At 43.6% G+C, this 16,543-nt stretch overlaps 2 protein-coding genes across 5 annotated transcripts in view; both read left to right on the top strand.

Moving 5' to 3' along the window:
* The first annotated feature begins 6,720 nt into the window (after positions 1-6,720).
* Positions 6,721-7,833, top strand: LOC134006919 (DEP domain-containing mTOR-interacting protein-like). Its single transcript, XM_062446034.1, has 4 exons — positions 6,721-6,832; positions 7,164-7,234; positions 7,393-7,497; positions 7,705-7,833. Exons 1-4 carry the CDS (start codon positions 6,721-6,723, stop codon positions 7,831-7,833), a joined length of 417 nt encoding a protein of 138 aa, XP_062302018.1.
* Positions 7,834-11,708: 3,875 nt separating this feature from the next.
* The window catches only part of LOC134040772 (collagen alpha-1(XIV) chain-like), a 63,590-nt gene continuing 58,755 nt past the window's right edge, over positions 11,709-16,543 (top strand). For 3 of the 4 annotated variants that reach the window (XM_062486852.1, XM_062486850.1, XM_062486853.1), the window contains exons 1-3: positions 11,709-11,856; positions 12,815-12,926; positions 16,275-16,391. In XM_062486852.1, the coding sequence (XP_062342836.1) occupies positions 12,842-12,926; positions 16,275-16,391 (202 nt within the window). In that variant the 5' untranslated portion in view covers positions 11,709-11,856; positions 12,815-12,841. The remainder of the gene's footprint in view (positions 11,857-12,814; positions 12,927-16,274; positions 16,392-16,543) is intronic. The other variant, XM_062486854.1, reaches the window with a different exon arrangement.

Here is a 16,543-nt window from a genome sequence, read left to right as displayed (position 1 = left end):
AGGAAGTGTGTGTGTGTGTGGGGGGTCTTCTCGGAAGAGGCATTGCAGCTTTGGAACAGATCAGAGCACTGTTGTCCCCCGGCGGTGCTCATGTCATCGTGACGGGAGGCAGAAACAAAGGTGCAACAGTCATCCCTGGGAGGCCCTGGGAGGGTTGGGGAAGAGTCAGGGGAGGCTGGGGGAGGACTGGGGAGGGCTGAGCTGGATCAGGGAGGGCTGAGGAGAGTCAGGGAGGGCAGGGGAGGATTGGGAAAGTTTGGGGAGGGCTGGGGAGAGGTGGGGGGGGGGGTTGGGGAGGGCAGGTGGAGGACTGGGGAGGGTAAGGGAGGACTGGGGAAGGTAAGGGAGGATGGGGAGAGTTGGGGAGGGCTGGGAAGGTATTGGCAGGGGGCTGTGCGAGGTTAAATGTCACAGCTGGAGTCTAGAAGCTTCTGCTGTCTCTCATGGCCCCTGGCCAGGGATTACCTGGTCCGTGCATGGAGACATCTGATTGGCCTGTGCACCCCCAACACCCTTGGGCCACGCTTACCTTCCTGATCCCCAGAGGAAGATGAGCTGAGTTGGGTTTCCTGGTCGTGTCCCCACCTGTGGAGATCTCTCTCGGTTCTAAGAAAGGACTCATTCACCTCCACACTCCTACCGGGACTAATATGACAGTTCCGGCTCAGGATTGGGCATATATTTCCTAAGGCCCTCAGGCACTGGCTGACAGGCTTTACTTTTGAGCACTCTGATTGGACAGTCCTGCCAGCACAAGGCCAGAGAGATAAAGCCTCCTTTCAAAAGCTTGGGAGCTTTTAGTTCTCACATTGTGGCTTAAGAAAACTCTTGAATCTGGAGTGAAGTGTTTGCCTAAAATATAACAATGTGGAAGTGACAGAATGAGATCTTTGAAAGTGGTTAACTTTGTTACATTTGTTATTAAAGTGGTATATAAGTGAATATATGGAGAAGCGTATTGCTTGAAAATGAAAATAAAACAAATATGATAAGACATCAGAATGAGACACCACTGTACTTTGTCCAAAGTATGTAAATATTTGCCCCTACAAAATGTGAGCGTTCACAAACACATGCACACTCATACACACTCACAGTACGATCCATACATGGAAAAAAGACTAAACATGATAAGAGGATTTATAGTATTTTTGTCAGCCAACATCCAAATCATTATTTTTGCATTCCCAATCCCTGCCTCGATCCTTCCACCTGTATCCCACAATGCAGTCCGCCAGCCAGACCTCTTGTCCTAAGAGAGGCCCAAGACGGTGAGCTACTGAACCAAAGGTTGGGGCTTCCGGCTAACACCCACACAGGCTACACTCTGTTCAGACCCACTGACCCGGAGCAAACAGAGGAATATCAGTACAAACAGGTTGAAAACAAAATAGTCAAACTACCAGGAACTATAGTGGGGCAGAGGTGTAGGTGTATGTGAACATGGAGAGAGGGGGTGGGGGTGGGGGGGGGGCATTACTGTCGGCCATTTATCTCCAGAGTACTTGATTTGTACACAAATGAAACACACTAGTAAAGTATTGATCGGAGGCTGGGGGTGGGGGTTAAGGCCAAAATATACCACCACGTTTTCACGGAGACGGACACAGGGAACGCGCTCTCCGATGTGGAACGCCCTCTCCGAGCCCTCTCCGAGCCCTTCGGAGAGCTCTACGTGCACCTCCTGATTTTCCTGACTATCCGTCCGCTAGTCCGTCATTTTACGGATACCCCTTGACTGTGATTGGTCCGCAATTGGTTCCACACACAAAGATGTCATGTGGCAGCGTTGCTCCACCTACTTTTCTGGCGGTGAATTGTTTTCAGCACCCACAGCCTTCGGAGTACTATAAATTCAACGAATCCGTCCGACTCCGTTTGCCTGTCTGTCCGTAACTGAGTCGGAGTAGTATAATTCGGCCTTTAGGCTAGAGGGTGGTCACATCATTGTAGCGCCTTATTACCTGCCATGTAAGTTCACATTATCCTTTAACAGTAAAGGTTAGACTCTAGTGGAGCAAGGTTTTTAATCAGGGAGGGGAGGGCAGGAGTGTAGAGAATTTAGAAATTAAAAGTTAAAAGGAAATAATCACAAGATCAGTATCAACATTCCAGTTTTACCCATCTGGCTATTTGATAAATAGGCAGTTGATTGTACTTCAAATTTCATTTCAATAAAATGTTGCAATGTTGGCCCACTCACTTCACTGGTTAGTAATGGTAGGGGAGAGCGGGGTAATGTGAGACATTGGGTAATGTGAGACACCCCATGTATCTAGGCAACGGAACACATTTGTGGTCATGTGACCATTATGTTTTCAAGCCCCTCCCATTCCCCCCTTGCCATGAAGGTGAAGTTGGTGCTGGTGCTGTGGTAAGTATGTTTTTTCACAAAAATGTGTTTTTTGCATGTAAAAGTAAATGTTCTTGCTGTGAACTTAATCAACTGTTGTGTCAAAACAAATTGATTCAGGTAGAAAAACTTATATCATACATGTCGATGAACTTCCAACATATAAAACCATGTGATTGATGCTAGCTGAAGATTAGCCTGAATTGCTAAGAGATGTTGTTTTTTCTAAAATAGTGGCTGTGGGGTAAAGTGAGACAAATGCTATGGGGTAAAGTGAGACACTGTCCCACCATAAAGCACAAGTTAAATTTTGTCTTAATCATATTTTAGTGTAATATTACATTACGTATGTTTTATTTTTAATGTTAAGCCATCTTGGCAAGAAACTATACACCAGGAAGACAACCTGGGGCCAAACACCCCTCGCAGAGATGGAGAGTGCAGCCGCTGAGGTCATGCAAGGAAACAAGTCCTTAAGTTGGAAGGGATAGAAATATTGACAAGACAACCCTCAAAATATTCATAAAGAAAAAAGAGAAAGGGCAAGTAAAATCAGTAGCCTGGGGTGCAGTAGCTGAGGCAAAGAGAATTATTCACAGATGAGATGGAGGAGGAGCTTGCCAAACACTTGAAACAACTAGCTGACCAGTTCCATGGCCTTGCTCCAGTTAAGTGCCGTGAACTGGCATTTGAATACGCAGAGAAAAACAATATCCTTGTCCCTGCCAATTGGACAGAGAAACAATGTGCAGGTAGGCTAGGGTATGCAATAGATCACATGATTCTGTAGGTTAAATTAGGCCAAATGATCTTGCCACAAAGCTAAATCTTATAATAATGAATACTCTACTCTTTAGGAGTAGAGTGGTTTGGCAGCTTCCTAGCACATCGCCATCTCTCTGTCCAAACTCCAGAGGCAACATCACTGGGAAGAGCTACAGGTCTAGTCCTCTGTTGTGAGTCCCAGACTGTTCTAGCTGGTTCTGATTATGGTCCCATGACTGTGTTCTAATCTAACTGGTTCTATCTCTCATTTGAATGTTAATTAAAACATTTTGAATTATATTATGTTGTATATGATTTTGTTCTGAGTTACTTTCGAAGTGTTTAAATAAATGTGCTTAATTGACCAATCCCCATGATTCTGTTACTAGTCCGATATTAGTTTTGGAATGTGTGGTTGTCAATCTAGCTGTCAGGATTTTAACTATTACAACATGTGTTGTTATGGTAGTTTTAAAGTGGAAAAAGTAAGTGGATCAGTTTACCCCCATGATTTATCTGGTCTGTCTCACTTTACCCCTAAGCTGGGGTAAAGTGAGACACAAGACCACTTTTTTAAAAACAATCATATTTTCACTGCCCTTTGTCCTGAAGACAGTCTGATCATTTCCATTGCTAGGAAACATTACCCCGCTCTCCCCTACTATACTGAGAATGTGCAGATTTATTTTTGTTTGCATTTTCTCACCTGTTTCAATTATAGGTTACCACCACTAGATGGGAGCATCTTCTTTTATATACCTCAAATGTCTGTCCTCAAAATACATCGCCCACGGTCATTTGTTATCGGCAGTTAATAATTAACTAATCTTAATCATATAAAAAAAAAGATCTGATCTGCCACTTAAAAAAACATTGTATCATTGTATACACCTATATATAAGTATACATACACTACCGTTCAAAAGTTTGGAGTCACTTAAAAATGTCCTTATTTTTCAAAGAAAAGCACTGTTTTTTTCAATGAAGATAACGTTAAATTAATCAGAAATACACTATACATTGTTAATGTGGTAAATGACTATTCTAGGAGGAAACGTTTGGTTTTTAATGAAATATCTACATAGGTGTATAGAGGCCCATTTCCAGCAACTGTTACTGTATGTGTTCAAATGGTACATTGTGTTTGCTAATTGCCTTAGAAGACTAATGGATGATTAGAAGGATTAGAATTACAATGCCAAAGGTCTGCAATGTTGTAATTGCTGCAAATGGAGCATTATTTGACGAAAGCAAAGTTTGAAGAACAAAATTAATATTTCAAATAAAAATAATTATTTGTAATAATAATAATTAACCTTGTAAATGTCTTGACTATATTTTCTATTCATTTTGAAAGTTATTTGATAAATAAAAGTGTGAGTTTTCATGGAAAACACGAAATTGTCTGGGTGACCCAAACTTTTGAACGGTAGTGTATATATGTATGTTTGTATATAAAGTTGTTAATATATAGGTCAGTTGGTTAGTTTGGTAATAATAGTCATCAAAACCAGTGCTGCTAACAGGTTTTATTTTGTGAAAGGCTTACTGTACTTTCCATTCAATTAACCTTTGTCCAATGATTAAACTGAGTTGAGTTGTAAGCAGTCCGGAATGTTCATTTCGTTCCTGGCATGGAATGTACTAGTATTACTATCTCTGTGTGATGACTACAAAAACAGTGTTGTTGTTGTTCTTGTTATTGATCTGATCATTTCCATTGATCCAGTCCCCTCCAAATACAAACATAGACATACTTCCTCCTTCAACCACTTTAGTTACTCAAGAGATTCCCTCCATTCAAATGTCATGGGAACCCGAACATCCCAAATGAGGTGAGTTTGTTTTATAAGGGGAATAGCTGTAGGGCTATCATGACACAAACAGAGCTACAAATCCCGTTGGGATTGTTTCTACAGGTCAGTACTCCTACATTGTGTGGCTTGAGCAAATGGTCGCCTCAAGTGTTTCAATTGAGCATGACCAGGAGTGGATTATGGAAAACTCCACTGTTTCTCCTTCGTCCTTCTCTCCCTACATCCATCCATCCCTCCATCCGTCCCTCCCTCCTCCTTCCTTCCCATTAGACCATTAATGATCCCAGCTGCTCTTTCCCCTCTTATCTACCTCTGCTACAGCCTGGCAACTATCCAACTCTCCCTCCTTTCTCCCAACCTCTCTCTCTCTCTCTCTCTCTCTCTCTCTCTCTCTCTCTCTCTCTCTCTCTCTCTCTCTGTCTCTCTCACACACACACACCAACATTACCTCTCTTCCTCCCACCTTCCCTCCCGCCCTCTTTCATATAACCCTCCCTCCCTCCGTCAGTGGGTCATTCTGTTTGCTCTATGGTTTAACATTTACCTTCCTTCAGCCCAGCCAGCCTGCAGACTTTAAAACCGAGGCAGAGGCCACCATCTCTCCCAGACCTCCAGAATCCTCATCCTATCCTGCCACCAGATCTCAGTTGCTGGAACCACACCTGAGCCGTACGCCTACAGTCTCCTGTCTCATCATACTTCCATCCAGGCCTCCTCTCCCTGCCTTCGTCCAGGCCTCCTCTCCCTGCCTTCGTCCGGGCCTCCTCTGCCTGCCTTTGTCCAGGCCTCCTCTGCCTGCCTTCGTCCGGGCCTCCTCTGCCTGCCTTCGTCCAGGCCTCCTCTGCCTGCCTACGTCCAGGCCTCCTGTCCCTACTTCCATCCAGGCCTCCTCTCACCTGCACTCTGTTCCTGGCACATTCACCCACAGGGCACTCCCGTTGGCCAGTTGACCAGTATCCAAGGCACAGCTACCAGATCATGGGACCTCGTACAGGTGGTGAGTTGAGCTCTGACTGGGTCCTTACAGAAGATGTGTGTGAAAGATTTAAACAGTGATGTTTGGAAGTTTTCATTTAAGGTTTGGGGGGTTTTATGCTGTGTTATCACACTGAAAACATTGCTGGTAGAATAGTCTTTCCTGTGGATTGTAAAGTTATATATAATCCAGTGCAACCCACGTCAAACACAAAAGATGAATAATTTCAAAGACACTACGGATACAATACGCGAACTGTTCTGTTATATTGCTAGTGATTTCTTATTGACATTGTTTTAATATTTCAGTAAATTTACAAAGTAAGTCTTCCCTTTTTTGCGCTGTCAATGGCTGTGGTTACCAGTGTAGTACTGTGGTAAAGGAGGTCAAAGTTGACTTAGTTGTTGGGAAGTATCACTAATACTGATAGCTGGATCCAGGGTGAGTTCATTAGAGGGTAAATAGTTGGCATATTTGATTAGCAACAGTAGCTTATCACTTTGAAGGAGTAGATTTGGCTTTGGCGAGGGCAAAGAGGATGGCGGTGTCAAGGTTCTCATTCAAAACTACCATAAAGATTATAACAATTACAAAGTATTTCATAACCTATTTCTCTTTTACTCTCTTCCTATTTCTTTTCTTACCCTCCTGCATTTGTCTCCTTTTCTCTCCTCTTCTCTCTGTCTCTCCTTTTCTCTTCTCTACCCTCTCCTTTTCTCTAAACTTTCTTTCCCTCCATCTGTCTCTCACCCTTTCTCTTGTCCCCCTCTCCATCTCCCTCTTTAGTCACTCCGTCTAAGTCAGGGAAGATGGTGTCACGAGGGGAAGGAGGCAGGCAGAGGAGCAGAAGTGACAGCAGCTACTGCAAACAGGTCCCAGTTCTCAGGTCTTCCTCTCCAGTGCTCTACAACCCCAAATCAGGTACCAGATACAACAAAAAAGAAAACAGCTTAAGCCCAGATGCTAATGTAACCGCGGTGAATCGGTTACGTAAATTCGCTCAATCTGATCTAGGATCACATCTGTCTGTTTACGTAATAAAACTTCGGGAACAGGCTAGAATCTGATCCTGGACCAAGAGTGAGACTTGCTTGATAACTTCAGGCTCATGTGATGTCATCCCTGCCTCCTCACCCTTATACCTATTCATTGAATTCACAATTAAAGTCACAGCTATCACACTTTGAAAACAGGAAACACCATGTTTCATAACACTGGAGCTCTGTTGATAACCTGTGTGTTGAATTGGCAGTGTTGAAGAGACCAGTGAGTCCAGAGGAGCTACAGAGACCAGGAAGTCCCTACACCAGGAGAACATTCACGGTACAAAGTCAAAAATACAGTATCATCCAATCAAATTGTGTGTGTGCATGCCTTTTTACAACCAACGCCACCAAAGGCTTCAGAGTAGCTCACAGACATCCACAAACCTCATTGTGATGCGTTTCCTAGCATCCTAATGTGATGCGTATCCTGTGCAGATCGTGGGGGACGCAGTGGGCTGGGGGTTTGTGGTGCGAGGCAACGTGCCGTGTCACATCCAGGCTGTGGACCCCAGTGGCCCTGCTGCGGCCGCAGGCATGAAGGTGAACAAGCGTGCAATGCATCAGGGGATTTGTTGTTTTTGTTTGGAGTTGAAGTGTCCAAATGAAACATTGAAAATACATTTTGTAAGACATTTGACATGTCTGACATTTAACAGATGGCACACCACGTACATGAAGCCAGGCGATGCACACTATGTGCCTAAATGAGACCTGAAACTGATTTTTGATGTTCCTGGTTCTTCCTAGGTGTGCCAGTTTGTGGTTGCGGTCAACGGCGTAAACGTGCTCTCCTCAGACTACAAGACCGTCAGCAACCTCATCCTCACTGGACCACGAACTGTAGTCATGGAGATCATGGAGGAGGCAGACTGCTGATGCCCACGTTGAAAGGATGTTGGATGAAGATTTGTGACTTTGGATAAAGTTTCATGACGCTGGATGAAGTTTGATGGACATTTGATTTACTTCAGTCAACCTGGCAGTGTCATCGACTAGGGAGGGCTTTTCAGTCAGGGTACCACTGGGTTCACAAATCCATCTAGTATCCTGCAGACTTTGACATGGAACTCTGTGTGCTGACATCATCAACGTGGGACAGGAGCGATGACACAGCAACAATGAATCCTCCACAGAGATATGACACTGGTATGATGATAATCCCATCCCTCCACAAAAACACACAGGGAGACAGACCTGCCTTGTGTTCCGCTGTTTTGACTTTTGACCCTGTTTGCCACCTCATTTCCCCCCTTGGAGTGTGTCCCCATCCAGAAAGTGGTCTCCTCCCACGTCACCTTGTTCCCTGCCCCCCCCATCAGATCCAAGACAAACCCGGCCAGTGTGATAGAGCCTTCAATGTCCTCCTTTATTCAAACCTTGCCGTTTAGACCAAACAAAGATTTTCAGATTTGAGGAATGAAAGGGGGAAAGAGGAGACATGAGGAAAAAGCTTACTTGAATGAAACAGACTAGCTTGTTTACGCTAGTGCCGGCTCTCTCTTTGTCCTACAGGTTGCCTAGGAGAAGCTTATGAGGTGTTATGAGCCGAGGTGTTACTCACTGCAACAACAAGCCTTACACTTTAACATGTTTCTGCAAGCACAGCATGTTCATTATCAGGAATATGTTTTGTTTTTAGAGTCATTTGTAATGACTTTAGTGACGATATTTAAATCTTTCCATAATTTTCATTTAATATAAAATGAAATAAAATGTTTTTTATCACACATACTGTGGTCCAATTCCTACATTACTGTTGAGTAGTGCCATAACTTTGTTTTGAACTGTACATATTGTTATATGTACGTTTCTTATACGACGTTCTCTTATGCTCTTATTTTATATATTTAAACCATCATTGTATAAAAAAATAAGACAATTTAACGGATGTAAGAACTTGGCTGTTGAGGTCTTGATTATTTCTGAATCCTGAACTGCATTTACAGCGTTGCTTTCATTAAATGTTAAACCTTAACAGATACGATGTGAGTCCTTGTGTAGAGTACTGCACACTCTGACCAACATAATAAACAAGATAAGACACGAGTCAATAAGCATACAAATACAGATATCATTTTGGGTCAGATGAGGAAGTCATTCTTGTTGCAAGTTAAAGCCAATCAAATGACCATAGCATGAACAATAAAATAACCTAAAGATTGGAATTTAATCTTGACGGTCAACAAAATCACATGGACTTTGTCAAATCATTAAGTGACGGTCACACCAACACAAAAAGGGGGGTTGTTATGCAACACACTACAGAACCCTGACCAGTGAGTGACCATAAGGTGGCAGTATGTGTCATGCTGTGCAGTGTTCTCTAGTTAAGTTTGGCTGATCAATGTTTCAACAACCAATGGAAACCTACGTCTGAAGGGGGTATATGTCGCAAGACGCTCTTATCCAGAGTGACTTACAGTAAGTATAGGGACATTCCCCCAAGGCAAGTAGGGTGAAGTACCTTGCCCAAGGACACACCATCATTTTTCATGGACGGGGAATCGAACCAGCAACCTTCTGATTACTAGCCCGATTCCCTAACCGCTCAGCCACCTGACTCCCTATATATTATTTTATGATCCTGAGCAGGGTTCTATGTAGAACTTTATGATCTTTAGCAGGGTTTTGTATGGAACTTTATGATCCTTAGCAGGTTTCTGCATAGAACTTTATGATCCTTAGCAGGGTTTTGTATGGAATTTTATGATCCTTAGCAGGTTTCTGCATAGAACTGTATGATCCTTAGCAGGGTTTTGTATGGAACTTTATGATCCTTAGCAGAGTTCTATATAGAATCCTACAGTTCTACATTTAATCTTACGTTCAAAAAATGTTTCATCTGTACCTTTTATTTGAAACATTCTTCAATGGCTTTAGCTCTGTCTACATCCTTTGGTTTTTAGAATGTGTAGTAACTATTTTATACAGTTTGTCTGTAAAGAGTCTGGCTATCTTAATGTTCACAGTCTCCTTGGAGATGAGAACTCAAGATGCTGTCATCTTCCTATCCACATTAGTTAATAACACAGGGTTGGCTTTTGTGATGAAATGTTATGAAAGCAATTTTTGTTCCATAATTTCACTTTTCATTTCCTCTGAAAACAGCAGTAGTCAAAATCATACGTCTGTAAACACTGAAGTATAAGAAATATCCCTCACTCACACAAAGGTACAATGTTCTACCTCAACAGAACAGGGACACACACTATCTCCTGTCACAAAGAAAAAGTTACAGACTTTAAACCCAGACTTGGGTCAAGGGTCAAGTTCAGATTCAGCACAGGTCAAGCACACGAACAGTTGCAAGACACGTATTTATGGGTGAGGGAGGGGGTCTAGCTCAATGTTTGAGTCTTTGCCTGCAGGAGGTCCCAGGTTCAACCCCCCAAGTCCCCCCTAATAAAAACATCCGTTAAGTATCATGTCCAGTGCTGCACCTGTATTGAAACCTTGTAATTTGACAGCGTGGGGGGGGCGGGATTGATAGTGAGGAGTGACCTTAACCAATCCAGCTCAGCTCCATCACTGCACCCTTAGTTGATAAATGAACAACTCCACACACTGTGAGAAAGAGAGTGTAACCACACACCTCTCATTACTGTCCATAACTTACCATAGAGGGTGAACCTCAATGGGGGCCTCCAATGATAAAAAAAAAAAAGGTGCTAAAAGGGATTCCACGCGTAATTGGTTTTCCAAAGTTGAAACCCTTCCACCTCTTGTCATGCTTGCGACCTCGCTGTCATGGAGATGGTTATAGGACGCTAGAAGGGGCATTCCGCTCTCTCCCTCTGTCTGCGTGTAGAGACACATTCGGCATAGGAGTTGAGGGTGGGGGGGCTGGGGGCTAGACGTAGTCGGGGCTCCAGTTTGTTCGTTTAGTTCAGCTGGATTCAGATTAGAACCAATGCTAGAGTATACTTACTCTATTTAATTTGATTGACCATAGTGTTTGAAATGCAATCCCTTTAATGCAGGGAGTTACTGTTAGCCACAAAAAATATTAACGTTTTGCATGCGGTGTGCGTGTGTGTGTGTGTGTGTGTGTGGGGGGGGGGGGGGTGCATTGCATAACTTCATAGTCATAGCCACATGGACAAGCCTAGTTTTCAATATGACAGCATTTGTTGCTTGTGGGCCAAGAACAACATTCAGATCTGTGATGATAGTGATGGTTAGATAGCAGGAATGAAAACAAACACAAACAGATGTTTGGAGACTGAGAACTTCAGGGCATCAGAATGCCATGGCACCTGATATGGTGATAAGGTTGGCCTGTCAAGACAATATGGAAACATCTGCTTCTTCTAATTATTATGTTATTTGATTTATTTTTTATAAATAAGAAGACTGGTGGGAGAACCCCAAAACGATCACGTTGTTTATCATTATGAACAATGGAGAAACATATTTTTTCCACAGCCCTCTAAGTTCATTGTTTTTTTCCCACCCATATTTACATGTTGCCAGTTCCCCTTGACTACCATGTGGGCCAGGTAGCCTCGCGCTGCAGACCAAAATAGCACGAATTCTGCCAAAGAACAACACCTGCGGGTGAAGAGAAAGAAAGGGTGGGGGGTCATCGACCCCAGGCAACAGAACAGGTGCCTCCAGGGGACTGGGTCAGATTCCCTTCTTCAAACGTCTCTTCATCAGCCCCCTTAACACATTTATTTGCCTCTCTCCCTCGCTCAAGATGAAACGAGGTGAAGGAATGAATAGCTCGAGGGATGGGTAAATGAATAGCGCGCGGGATACACCCACCTTCCTCGCAAGTCTCAACTGAAGGAGCGCGAGCTGAGGATAGTTTGGAGAACAGCCGGCAAGCGAGGACACGCGCGGGTGGGCTTGGATACACTAAGGGATTTTGAACCATTCAACATATGCTTTGAAAAGGTATTATGTTAGGCTATTATATGAAATTATATTGATTATGTTTTGTCTGCTTATATTTTGAGGTAGAAATTGAATTAATTGTGCTTTTTTCCGCGGTGGTCGTACATGCGCGTGCAGGGCAGTTTACCTATGCCAGTTTTCTTTGGCGCGCACAACTTTGTTTGTAGCTTCGCCAAAATGTGGCACGATGTACAGAAGCCTTCAATAGGTAACTTTGGTCTGTTCTCCGTATGGTCCTTTTGTTGACTATAAGATAAGATAAACGCAGCCGCTTTTACAGTTACCTTGCTATAGGCTTCACCTGTAAAATGTTTATGAGTAGCCTGCAGTGAGATACTGTGTTAATAGCGATTTGTCTGCTTTGATATCTTCAGATAATAATATGGTGTCCCGGTTGAGTTGCCATCAACGCTTTATAATTGCGTGACTTCATCAGCGTGGCATGTTCATCGTTTACCTGATCAAATGATAGGTCTGCCGCTTTCATGCGTGGAACGGAAAGGGATGCATCTCATCATCCTATTCTGTCTCTGTTTTTGTAGTCATTTGTCGGACTGTAGTCTACCGGAATGGGCAATATTTGCAAATGGGCAGAATTAATGTAACTCAAAACATATCATTTATAATTTGAATACCTATAATTTTGAGTTTAAACTAGATGATCTTGGGTGAATTAGGGTAGATTAGGGTGCACGTCCTCTTATTCTGTGCAAATCGCACAAGTGTCCCTCAGGAAACAGAACAAAACATTTCTTGACCATCTCCTAAATGAAATAAATGAATAAAAAGTTGTGTTTTGCAAAGGTTTACAGGACAAGCCTACAGTACAGTAGAGCAATTTCTCCAGACCGTGTTATTTATGGGAGACTTGACCTCCAAATCCTGGGGGCATATCTGTTCTTTCTTTGGGGCATTCTTGACCGTGTTTGTTCCTGACTGTGCTGTGACATGTTCACAGGTGTAGTGATTGAAGCGAGTGTGAAGGATGCAGATGGTCGGAGTGAAGAGCTGGGCCCCCGTGCTCTGTCTAGCGCTGGTGTCTCTCCTCCCCATGCCAACTCAGGGTCAAGGTAAACACCACTTCTGAGTCTCACTTTCTCTCTGTCACTTATCTCTCTCTAATACCTCTCTCTTTATCGATCAGTCTTGTCTGTCTCTCTCTCTCTCTCCTATCTTTGCTCATTTTGATGTGCAGCTTTTGTCCATTACTTTTTAATTTTTAATCATTTTTACATTTCCTTGTAACATTGTGTTATGATTAAACTTCCATCTACTTCAAAGGGAAAAGCCGCTTTCACTTACTAATGAAAAAGGAACCTAAGTATTTCATCAACATCTTTAATCAAATCTTTGTCATGACATCCTACATCAAAAGGAACCCAGTTTTCTGGGGTAGTTTGTAACCTTCAGACAACAATGCTTTGTAATAGCTTAGAGCACCACACAAGGATGGTCTGCATAGATTGTATGTGGTTTCTGCAACTGTACAGTAGGAAGAATGCAAGCCACCACTATGAAGAATCTCCTTGTTACTGTAGGGTAAATGACAGTAGGCAGGAGGAGCTCCAGACGGATGCTTGTTTGTGTGGGACACCGTTTGGCCGGTCCCCAAGTGAAGCGAGCCACAACATTCTTCTGGTGTCAGAGTGTAGTGACTGCTAGCCCGGGTTACAGCCCGCCGACTGTCTGGGACAGGGAGTGGGATGTCCGCACCATGGACTCACGCCACGGGGGCTTGGCTGGGACTCTCCCTGCTATGTGGACTGCCTTCTGAACAGGGTTGAGTTGGATGGTCCTGCCTTACTTCCATCCTTTCTTCCTTCTTCTTCCTTCCTTTTCCTGCTCCCTCCCTCCCTCCCTCCCTCCCTCCCTCCTTCCTTCCTTCCATCCTTAACTTCCTTCCTTCGCCCATCTTTCTCCCCTCCTTCCCTCCCTCTGTCCATCCCTCCCTCTTTTTCTTCCATCCTGTTAGTAATCCCTGGTCTGGTTGGTGAAAGCTATGTCTGTGGAGGAGCTGGTCTGTCACCAACCTGGTCGTGTTTGATCAGGGATTTCCTTTAGCAAGGGAGGAAGAAGTCATTTTAGCAGTGTTTGAACAGGATTATTTGTCTTGTATGAAACAACTTATTATTGGGGCTATTTTAAAGATCAAAATGTCAAAGTGGTCTTCCAAAGGCCTTCTAGAGTTAAAAACAGTGAAGGGGCCACCCCCGTAACGGGGGAAGTCACAGGAAGGAAGTAAACAAATATTCTGACGACATATTCCATTCTGTTGAGGATATTGAAAATAAAATGACCCTCGCGGATCCTTAACCTGGAATGCTCTCATACCATGACGATGAGAGAGAGTGGACCCACATATCTGCTCCACCTCTCCACTACTCGCATCTAACCCTAAAAGCCTCTTGAAATTCTCACAGACGATTTCAAATGCATTAAGCTCCCCGTGTCTAACTTGTTCTGGAAAAAATAATAAATAAAAGAAGAAGGAGAAGAGGCTTCCCGTGGGTGCTTGCGGCACCTCTTAAGCCCCCACTGCAATCTGTTGGCTCTTTGCACAAGACGACCATAAAATAAATATAAGAACTTTTAAGCCTGTCTCCCGCGGCAAGTCTTTTGTCCTCCAGGCAGTGTTTACTCAGCAACACTTTTATTCGATAGAAATCCTGTCTTTGAACTACACCCGGTGGCACACAGACAGGCATTAGAAACAAGGTGAAACAACACAAACAACGCTCATGCTAATTCCCGACCACTCGGGATGAGGAGACTCTGTCCAGAGGAAAGCAGAATTTTGGGAGATTTTGCCTCTTCGGACAGAGAGAGAGAGAGTGCGCGAAAGAGAGAGATAAGCCCGCTGAATCCCCCTCTCCTCCATCCCCACCTTTCCCAGGTTGGTGAACTCGGTACAGTATTCATCCCCCTGTTTTGAATGCGCCTCCTTCATCTTCCTCCAGCCCACCCCCACCCCCCACCCCCGGCTCCAACCAATGTGCTGCTCCCCTCCATGTGCTCACCTGCAGTCTCTTTACATACCTGCCTCAGTATCGCCATGGTCCTTCCAATGTGACCTCGGCCTTCGCTGGCCTTCACTGCTTTTTGTACCACAGAAGAAGATGTTTTTTCTCCTCTTCTTTGGTAGATCGGAGCGTAGGTATCTAAAGAGAACATGAGACGCACCCGATGGAAGGTTGACCTCCTAATAAAGACACAAACACGCTCGCAGTGTTTGTGGGACTGTCCGCAGTTTGTCATTTTTTTCCATCGTTTGGTTCATCTCAGCGTTGTATGTGGATAGTGTTGCTACGGGTACTGGGTTTTAGTCATGGTCTAGTGTTCTTTGAAGAAGCTTACCCTAGAGGATCGATTGAAGTCGTTTTTCCAAACCTGGTTGAAAGATTTGGCCATTTTCACAATCCATTCAAATACTTGAATCCTAATGATGATTTGGATGGTTCTACCTGGAGTGGCACAGGGAAGGGGTTAGTACTTTGGGGGATGGTACCATGGATCCATGGATCAAGTATCTGAATGGAACGCAGGGCTGATTTTGAGGCCAGGTTTGGAAGAATAGGTGTGGCAGTCCTGCACTCCTCCCCCTCCCCCTCGTAGTTGTCTCCGCGGAGACAGGAATAGACAGACGCTATTCCAGAGCCTTTCCCTTTGTTTCCGCAATTGAAAGAAAGTCACATTCTCCTCCCGAGTGAAAAAAAACCCATACATATGTCTGAGGTCCTCAAAGAGGAGCGATGCTGGCCTCTTTGTGAGTCTCTCCATGCCCCTCTTAGCCTGGGCCAAATCAATCCCAGAGAGATGGGGCACAGTGTGTTTGATGTTGCGATAAGTGGAACACAAAAGAAAACATGTGTGTGTGTGTGTGTCTGCGTGTGAGAGACAGAGAGGTAGAGAGGAGAACGTGACTTTGCTTTTGCTTTGACGTCTGTGCAAGCTATACTTACTTTGTATCCGTGCATCTCCAGATTTTTGGAGACGATACAGTCTCCTCAGATTGTTTAAACACAGATGGACTTACCTGCTGCCTATCTGCCTATGCAGACAGACTTTTGCTGGGGTTCAATGTAGCTGTTTACTGACTCAATCTAACAAACATTGAACAATCTAACATTTCCTGATTTGTTTCTTTTTCTAAAAGAGAAACAAGAAATTTCTTTAAAAACTAATTACCTTAAACTTCCTGCAGTACCCACTTTTTTCTGAAAACCTTTAAATCTGGGCCCTGAATTGAACTCCACTCAAAGTTTTATTATATTTAAATGTTATTTTGGTGCAACTATTTTAGATTATATTGATTAACATTAACATAACATTGTCTCATCTAATTTTCTCTGATTTTCATTGTCAATGAAATCAACTTTCCCCTAATGGTCTAAAGCTGTTATTTCTATCTTTCTGTTTAGTATCGTCTCCAAAAAGACTTCGTTTTAAAATCCTGAGTGCGTCCAGGCTCCATGTGTCATGGAAAGAGCCACGAGGAGACTTTGACAGCTACAAAGTTATTTATAGCTCTCAACCAGGTAAGGTCCAGTAAAAGCCTGATCAAATGGCATAATATACTGAGATGTGCTCAGATCTGGGCTTAAGTACAATTGTGTTATGATGCTTTGCATTGGACTGATTTTATGATGTTATATCTATGTGGAACAGTGTTGCGGTGGCCATGTTAATG

This window comes from Osmerus eperlanus, chromosome 20 (assembly GCF_963692335.1).
Source record: "Osmerus eperlanus chromosome 20, fOsmEpe2.1, whole genome shotgun sequence".
NCBI classification, from domain to species: Eukaryota; Metazoa; Chordata; class Actinopteri; order Osmeriformes; family Osmeridae; genus Osmerus; species Osmerus eperlanus.
Note: the sequence above shows the minus strand (reverse complement) of the source record. Positions and strands in the feature narration are given on the sequence as shown.

Coding starts and splice junctions, on each gene's coding strand:
- LOC134006919 (XM_062446034.1), top strand. CDS start 6,721: ATGGTGTCACGAGGGGAAGGAGGCAGGCAGAGGAGCAGAAGTGACAGC. Junction 7,235..7,392: donor ACACCAGGAGAACATTCACG/GTACAAAGTCAA, acceptor TATCCTGTGCAG/ATCGTGGGGGACGCAGTGGG. Junction 7,498..7,704: donor CTGCGGCCGCAGGCATGAAG/GTGAACAAGCGT, acceptor GGTTCTTCCTAG/GTGTGCCAGTTTGTGGTTGC.